Source organism: Natrix helvetica (genome assembly GCF_964273705.1).
Source record: "Natrix helvetica genome assembly, chromosome: 7".
Classification (NCBI taxonomy): domain Eukaryota; kingdom Metazoa; phylum Chordata; class Lepidosauria; order Squamata; family Natricidae; genus Natrix; species Natrix helvetica.
Window position 1 is genome coordinate 569,992 of NC_138558.1, and position 8,144 is coordinate 578,135.

Sequence of the window (8,144 nt, forward strand, 5' to 3'; positions counted from 1 at the left end):
AGGGCACGGAGGGGGTGGGCTTCAGGCCCTTGTACCCCCTTGGGCGGCTCCAAAGCCTGCGGGACCAGAACAAGGTTTCAGTCCTGGGGGGTAGCATTTATTTTATTTACTACTTCAACTTACATAGCTGCTCATCTTGCAGGAATCCTAACAGCAACCTGTATCCAAGGCCAACAGAACCGACTGGCAGGGGAGGGCACCACTGGGACCCCTCCCAGAGATGGTTTCCCTCAACCCTGGGGGGGGGGGCACCATGTCTTCAGAGGCTTAGAAAAGCCAGGGGGGGGAGGGATGTGTGTGAAAAGAGACATTCCACTTCCTTAAGTCTTGCAAACTCATTTTGTCCTTTAAAAATCCTCCGCATTGGACCCACCGGGGGTCTTGGGGCTGACTAAAAGGGGGTACCGTTGCTGCCTGTGATAGAGGCCTGGGGCATTTGGGGGCGCCTGCAAGGCCTCTGGAAGCAGGGAAGGACATGTGGAGGGAAGCTAAACCCCATGGGGCCTGGCATGGGGAGTGGGTGGGTGGGGGCAGCACCTACCTTTGCTCCGCTTAGAGGCAGCTTGCAAGGAACGTTTAGGGTTAGGGTTAGGGTTGCACGTGAGAAGGAAGGGCAGGCTTCTGCCAGGTAGGGGGTCTGTAAGGGTGAAGGGGCCGACCTTATTTAGGGTGGGGCTGGCCCCAGCGGGGTGGTGGTGATGGGGCCCTCCATTCCAGGACAAGAGGTGGGCCTCCTTGCACCCTGCCTCTCCTGGGGTCCCCAAGGGAAGGAGGCCAGAGGGAGCCCAGTCTGGAGGCAGGAGCAGAGCCTTTGGGGCCCAATCGTGGCTTGTAGGACGAGAGGGGCCGGTCTCTGCATCCTGGGCCTCGCTCACCCACAGTCCACCCTCCTCCCCCCGCCCTCCTTCGCTCTCAGCCTCCCCACTCCGAACGCTTCCTTCTGCCTGCCTTTCCTCTGGGCTCAGCACGGCAGCTGTGCTGTTGTGAGTCTTCCAGATGATTCTTCCCACTTTCTCTGCTTCCACCTGTCCCTCCAAGAGACAGACAGCCAAAGGCAGCCGCTGAAATTGGGGTGTGTGTGTGTGTGTGTGCGTGTGCGTGCACGCGCTGAACTTGCGATCCCTGATGCCTGGCAAGACTCTCGGTGTGTGTGTGTGTGTGAGTGTGTGTGTGTGTGTCTCCCTAGGAGGCCACTGATGGGGTAGCCTTTGGCCATCCAAGCCCAGGGCCACGATGGGGGCTCCTGCAGGACTCTCTCTATGGCTACTAACAGACTCCACTCTGGTCACTGGAATGCCACTGGGGTAACCTGGGGGGAGGGGAAGTAATGCCTTCAAATGCAAATCACTCGGGCGGCTCAGGCGGTCAAACCCTACGAAGCGCCTTATAAGTCTTCAGTGCTTTTGCTGTTGCTAATTAGGGCAGCTAATGAATGGGGAAGATTTGTAGCTTTGTTCCTGTAATGTGTCCGCACACACAGTGCCTCTGCCCCACTCCTCCCGGGGTCTCCCTGGGCAAGAGGTCCCCTGCACGTGCTGGGGTTGGTTGCTGGGCACCTTTCAGCCCTCCAGGCCCCAAAGCATCCCATGATAATGCGAATGCCCCACAGATAACAACCCTCCCCCCCCCCACGCCCACAGCCTGGCAAGGGCCGGCAGAATCACGGTGAGCTTTCAAGAGGGGCCAGAGAGGCTCCGCTGAGAGGCCACCCGTCCTCCTGGGAAGAAGGGGCATCTACTCAAGAGAGGACCCTGTCTGGCCCGGACAATGAGGGCGAAGGCTCTGCCTGCAGTGGGGATGCCTGGCACCAAGGGCACCTGGCTGCCTTCAGGGCTTTCGGGCCTCTGGTGCGCCAAGCAGCCTCCCAAAACCAAGGGGGGTGGGCAGAGGAGATCCAAGGGGGCTGGGCTGGTGCCGTCCGCAGAGCCTCTCGCCCTCTGTGCCCCTGCCAGCCCCCAACCCCCAGCTGCTCCCATGAGCCCCATGCCGGGGCCTGCTTGCTCTTCTTCTGATCCGGTTTTCCTGCCTCCTTGGCAGATCGAGGCTGCCTGCTTGGAGCCGGAGATCGCCCAGGCCACCGCCAGCCTGACCGTCACCTACAACAAGGGCCTGTGAGAGGAAGGCAGCCAGCCCTGGGCACCCGAGACGGCGGCGCAGCAGCAGCAGCAGCAGCAGCACACGGAGAGGCGTGAAGGGAGGGAGGGGGGTGGGGAGGGGGTGGAATACAATAGGAGGAAGGAGAAGACGACAAAGCTGCGGCTTGTAACATCTTCCCTCCGTCAAGAACGGCGTGTAAATTAGCACTTTCTGAGACCCGGTATCTCACATTGGTCGAAAAGATTAATATTTAAAATTCTCAATTAGCGACAGTAACAGCACAAAGAGAAGGGGGGAGGCGGAAGGAACTGGGGGGGGGGCTGGTGGAAAGTCTGCCTTCCTCTGGCTCAGCTCCAGGCCAGCCTGGCAAGCCCCCTCCCACCAGATGTGTGGGGATGCAGCTTCCGGGGTCCCCAGGCACCCATGGCCACACAGGGAGCTGCAGTCTCAGACAATTTGGGGAGGGGGAATCAGCTGGAGCACCAGAACATGGGGAGAATTCCTCCCCATGGGAAGGGTCTTGGGGGGGGACACAAGAGGGTGGGGAGGCAGCCATACTGGAGGCCAGAATGTGGGGCAGCAGCAATCACAGCCTTAGAGGTTGGGGGGGGGGGGGCTGAAAGGCTGCTTCTACCCACGGCCTGCTCACCCCCCCCCAAGCCCTGGGACACTTGTTCTGGCTGCCCCTGAAAGCCCCCCACCCTGCCCTGCCTATCATGGCGGCTCCTGCAGGGGCTTCTCAACAGGCAGTTCCTTGGGGGCCCTTCAAGGAGGGGGTTGCTCTGATAGACCCCTTCCTTTGGGGGATGGCTGACCTTTCCTGCTCCTTTAATTCTCAGAGGACTGACCAGCGCGTCCTGGGAGTTTTCGGCTGGGGGCTGGGGGGGCACTTGGTGCCTGAGGTCCACTGCCAAAGCCGGTAGGCTGGTTGATTAGGAAAGAAGGAAAAGAAAGGAAGTTTTCGTGCCACAGGAAGTGCCAGTTCAGCTCACACAGCCTATGCTTCATCAGATGAGCTGAGTGAGTCTCTGCAGCATTCCTTACTCTTCACCCCCCCTCCCTCCCCCCCTCCCTCCTCCCAGTTGCTGCTGTTGTTGTTGTGGAAACTCAGGGAATGAGATTACATTTCAGGCCAGAGTATTGGACCAACCCTGAACGTGTGAATGCAGCCCTTGTGCCTTGGGGGTGGGGGGTGGGGCCTCCGGCCGGAGCAGACCTTGCTGGCGGAGGGGGCAGGGCCAATAGGCTCCAAGCCCTCCCTGGACCCTCTTTGCACTCCCTGGAGCCCTGCCCGCTTAGTCCCCGGAGTCTGGCACTGGGTGAAATTGGGTTCTCTCATCTCAAAGTATTTGGAGCAGTGGGGCGCTTCAGAGTTATGGGGAGCGTGTGGGTGTGGAAGGTGCCCCCAAGGGCAGCTCCTCCGAGCCCCCACCCAAGGGGAACCAGGGCGCTCAGACCCTGCACCTCAGCTGGGGCTGAAGCGCAAAGTGCCCCTCTCCGTTGCCCGGGGAGTGGGGGGAGGGGCTCCACCTTGATCCGAGAGGAAGGTTTTAACAGACACCCCCCCCCCGCAAGGATTCCAAGGATGTTTTTAGCCCACCCAACTGAAGCGTCTCGCTTCAAAGCCACTGCGCCCCCCCCCCCCCACTTTTCTCGGGAAGAGGCATGTAGGGCGCCTGGTCGGCTTTTTGCGCTGCTGACGCCCCCCTTCCTCCCGGCTGAAGGGCTCCTGTCCCCCGCCGGTGCCCGCGCAGCCCCCGCAACCCTCCGGCCTGGCGGCTAATTAATTTTGCCGCCGCTCGGAAATTAGAAAAGGAGGCTTGCCGTTCCTGGTTTCCCGTAATTGGGAGGCGGCGGAGAGGCAGGCGGGCTGATGCTCTCCTCAGCAGCTAATCCTCATGAGAGGAGCCTCTTGTAGCTTTTAATTAGGAACTGAGTAGTTAATTGATTTGTTGGGTTTGTTAATTAAGGAATAATGAGGGCTGCCATGAAGCAGGAAGAGGGAGCCCACGCTGCCCCCACCCGCCGCAGAGGAGGGATCCTCCAGGATCCTGCCTCCACGATCTGGCTTTCGGCTTCTCCATGGGGAGAAGAAGTGGGGCCAGGAGAGGCGGCCCTTTAAGCAGCAGCAACAGGACCCCATGAGGCCAGGGGATGTGCCCTCCCTCCTGCCCTTTCTTGGCTATCTTGGGAGGGGAGGTGGTCCTCCACATGCCCCCCTCCCTCAGAGCTGCAACACCTGGTCTTGGCTAATGACACCTGTGTGGCCCATGTTCCACAGCCAGCCAATCCCCTGGCAAAGAGGCTGAGCCCAGGGAGCAGCTGGAGGGAGCCTGTTGTGGGAGGTATGGGGTCAGCAGCCAGGGAAGGGCTGGTTTGCCATAGAATTGCCACGCCATGCAGTCTGTTGGCTGGGAAGAATCCCACCTGGACAGATCGTTCCCCTCTGCCTTTTGTGGGGAGTGGTCTCATCCAGGTTCAGTCGGGGTTCTTCAGTGGGTCTCGATTTCCAGGAAGTCATGTGTGGGTGTCAAAGCTTACTTAAGGCCGCATTGTCACTTAACCCTTAGACAGAGGCTGCAGGCAGTTCTGCTTGTGCAATTTGAGAACCGGAATACAGGAATTAAAATGTAATTAGTCTTATTTTCGTATCTTGAAATTCTAACCCCAATGAAATCATTAGCCTAATTTCTGTAGGGTCACCCAAATGCATTTACTACTGGGGGGGGGCTGTGATTTTGAGCAGCTGGGCAGTTCAACCCCTGAAGGATGTTGCCAAGCCTTATACTGTGAAAGCCCACCGGGTGGGCGGCAGAGCTGCTGCGGGCAGGCTCTGTCCTGGCTGGGCACGGCCAACGGCTCAGCTCTGTTTGGCAGGGAGCACAAGGGGTCTGCCCTGCACACACACACACACACCCGTGGCCCTTGGCACCCGCACTGATCTCAATGCACCTTACGGCTCTCTTGAGCCCCAGAGCGGTCATCCAGGGGCTACCGAGGGGAGGTCACCATCGTTTGTCTTCCAACGACCTTCCTCTCTGGGCACAGGTACCTCCGCCTGGGTGAGCCGACTAGGAAATGCTCAGAGGGTCTTTTTTAACTTCTTCAGTAGATTTATTGATCATGACTCTTTATGTAACACTTCTAAACCCTAAAATAAAAGCACACCTAAAACTGCTCATCTGCACCTCTGGCTTGGTATTTTATAGGACACCTTTATTGTATTTTATTTGTTTATTTATTGAATGTAAATGCTGCTCTCCTCGCTATCTAGAGGGAGTTGTCTATAGCGTTCAGAAGATCTCTCCTGCCAATGATGGAGGTTTGCATAATATTTGAAGGTTGGATAATTAAACATCTGCAAAAAAATAGCCAGGCTCAGAGGGCACCAAGGGCCCCGTAATCATTTCCTCCTCCTCCTCCTCCTCCTCCTCCTCCTCCTCCTCCTCCTCCTCCTCCTCCTCCTCCTCCTCCTCCTCCTTTGCACAACCCCCCCTCCCTTCAGCACTGATGATGTTACCTAGTTTGCGTCATAAAAATTCTGCAAGAAAACAAGCTCAGAGGGCACCTCAGATCTCTCCTGGATCAGCCCATGGTGCACCTGATCTAGTCCTGTCCCTCCGGTCACCAGCAGGGCAGAAGACTGCGACAGTTGACCGAAGGCAGAGGGACTTGGCCAAGAATGTGTGATAAAATCCGCCAGAGAGGCTAGTCCTCTTGAGATTGTCCTTCTAGTGGCAACATCCTTCAGGATCGCTTTCCCGCTTCTCCCTGCCTTGGCCTCCAAAGTCAACAGACCGTAGTGCTGCTGACCGCTCTGTCTTCTTGGCCAGGTGTTGGCCCAGCCACGCCCCCAAGGCCACTCCTGTCCCACAGGAGGAGTAACACCCAGCTGGGAGCTTGATTTGTCCCCTTCTCTAAGCTGGTGCCCATTTGAGGAAAAAGGTTGAGGTGCCCTAAATACCAACCTGTGGTCACACTGGCAAATTTTGCTGAAGTGGCATGTCAGGATTGATTTATTAAGCGAGCCAGAGGGTTTTTCTGCCGCTTCTATCAAGGAAATGTAGCAATCAAGCTCAGAGACAAGAAAGGAAGGCAGAAAAACACCAGCACATAATTTCAGTGCAATAATAACAGCAAATCAATGCGCCAGGGGCGAGATGTCTTCCTCTTCAATTCTTCAATCCCCAAATGCAGGCACATCTATGCAGGCCTCCTGCAGGGAAGCAGTCCACAGGCTGACCTTAACTGCAGAGACAGCCTCTCCCACCGGGGATGAATTCAGGCCCACTTTGCAGCCCCCTCCTAAGGTCCCTGGCAGGAAGTGGGGCTCCCGTGTGCCTTGGGTAGCTGGTCAGATGCTACCTAGTTGAATCTACATCACCCACAGCTTTATTGCGCCCAGAAGCAAGCTGGGCCTGTTGTCTGGGATAGCACCTGGGCAGCTACTGGCTATACCAGCCGAAGCTTCTCAGTGGTCTCCAAGGGTAGTACAGTATAAAATGAATTGCAGTAGTCTAGTCAATGCACAAGGGCCTGAGTCTTGTTCTGGGGAAGACGTTGCTCCAGACCCCCTCCTCCTGGGAGAGCAGAATCAGCAGAGCTAACCTCTCCCAGACATTGCTTGCCTTCTCTATTAGCTCCTCCGTCTTCTCCACCTAGCTGCTTATGGCTTCCGTTAAATCAGGGACCAAGATGTACAGGTGGTCCAGGAGAAGGGTATTCTCAGCCATTGGGAGAACCACCTGGACAGGTATGGTCACAATCGCTTACCTGAGTCCTGACTCAAGTAAAGGTAAAAGAGGGGGTCACCCATTCTCCAAAGCCCCTGAAGGCTGGACAAGAAGCAATGGATGGAAACTAATGAAGGAGAGAAGCAACCTGGAACTAAAGAGAAACTTCCTAACAGTGAGGACAATTAACCAGTGGAACAGCTGGCCTCCAGAAATCATGGGTGCTCCATCACTGGAGGCTTTTAAGAAGAGACTGGACAGCCTCTTGTCTGAAAGGGTAGAGGGCCTTCTTCTTGAGCAGAGACTTGGACTAGAAGACCTCCAAGCTCCCTTCCAACTTTGGTTATTCTGCAGTGGATGAGAGTGACAACGTGATTTCCATCCCATGTCCTGAATGCATCCTGAATGGAAAGAGCCCAACTCTGACTCTTCCAGGTGCTTTGTAGCTTCTGACCCAAAGGGAAAGGTTGGAGCATGGATGGTAGCTGCGTGGCACCTTGAAGCCCAGGTGCTTTAGAGAGAGGCTACATGGAAGCCCCTTCAGACCTCCAGCAACAAGGCCCACCTTTCACCTCCGATGAAGCCAGCCCACCAGGTGAGGTAGCAGCCCCCAGCTCACCCACTCTTCCCCAAGGATGTGGGGCCCAAGAGCTTCCTGGTTAACCTTGCCAGATGTCATCTGGGCCCCAGGAGGATCCTGTGTTCATGGCCAGAGCTGCCACCATCTTCCCTCTCAACCCCCCATCTGGTTTCCACATCTGGGGATTGACTGCCTCACAAGGGGTAACCCTCTTCGCCCCCGCCCCTACTGCTTCTACAGATCCGTCTCGGGGCTGGCAGGGAGGCCTCCCTCTTTCTCTCTTCTAACCGGAGGAGGGGACGCCAGAGGGAGGACGCCGCACCCCTTTTCCCGCAGGCGTTGGGCTCAGCCCTCCCGGCGGCGCCATTCCCGGCTGCATCTCCGGGCGGGCAGCAGCCGAGCGCCCGAAAGCTGCCGACAGGGCGGCCGGGCCCCCGATAGGAGCCTGCAGGGAGGTCGGCGCTGCTCCCACGGAGATCAGGGCGGGGGGGGGGACTGCGCCGGGGAGGGGGCGGTTCGTCCTTCCCCGGGTGTCCCGTGGAATAAGGCTTGGCAGGCGCAGCAGGGGCTGTTGGCGAGGCCGCCGGCCCGGGACTCCTGGACCAACCCCAGCTAGACAGGGCGAGTCGGCCGGGTCTCCGCTGCAGAAACTCCTGCCTGCCGAGCAAGAAGCAGCCGCGTTCAGGGGCCTCACATGGTGGTGGTGCTGCTCCCCCCAGCCTCCTTCAAGCAGG

The 8,144-nt window shown here is 57.7% G+C and overlaps 1 protein-coding gene across 3 annotated transcripts in view; it reads left to right on the forward strand.

Annotated features, from left to right (window-relative positions):
• SFXN5 (sideroflexin 5) overlaps positions 1-8,144 on the forward strand; it is a 55,740-nt gene that overhangs the window by 43,163 nt on the left and 4,433 nt on the right. For 2 of the 3 annotated variants that reach the window (XM_081959488.1, XM_081959490.1), the window contains exon 14: positions 2,038-5,298. The exons of the other annotated variant lie outside the window; for it this stretch is intronic. In XM_081959488.1, the coding sequence (XP_081815614.1) occupies positions 2,038-2,115 (78 nt within the window). In that variant the 3' untranslated portion in view covers positions 2,116-5,298. Of the gene's footprint in view, positions 1-2,037; positions 5,299-8,144 lie in introns of those variants that run through there. 3 annotated transcript variants of the gene reach the window in all.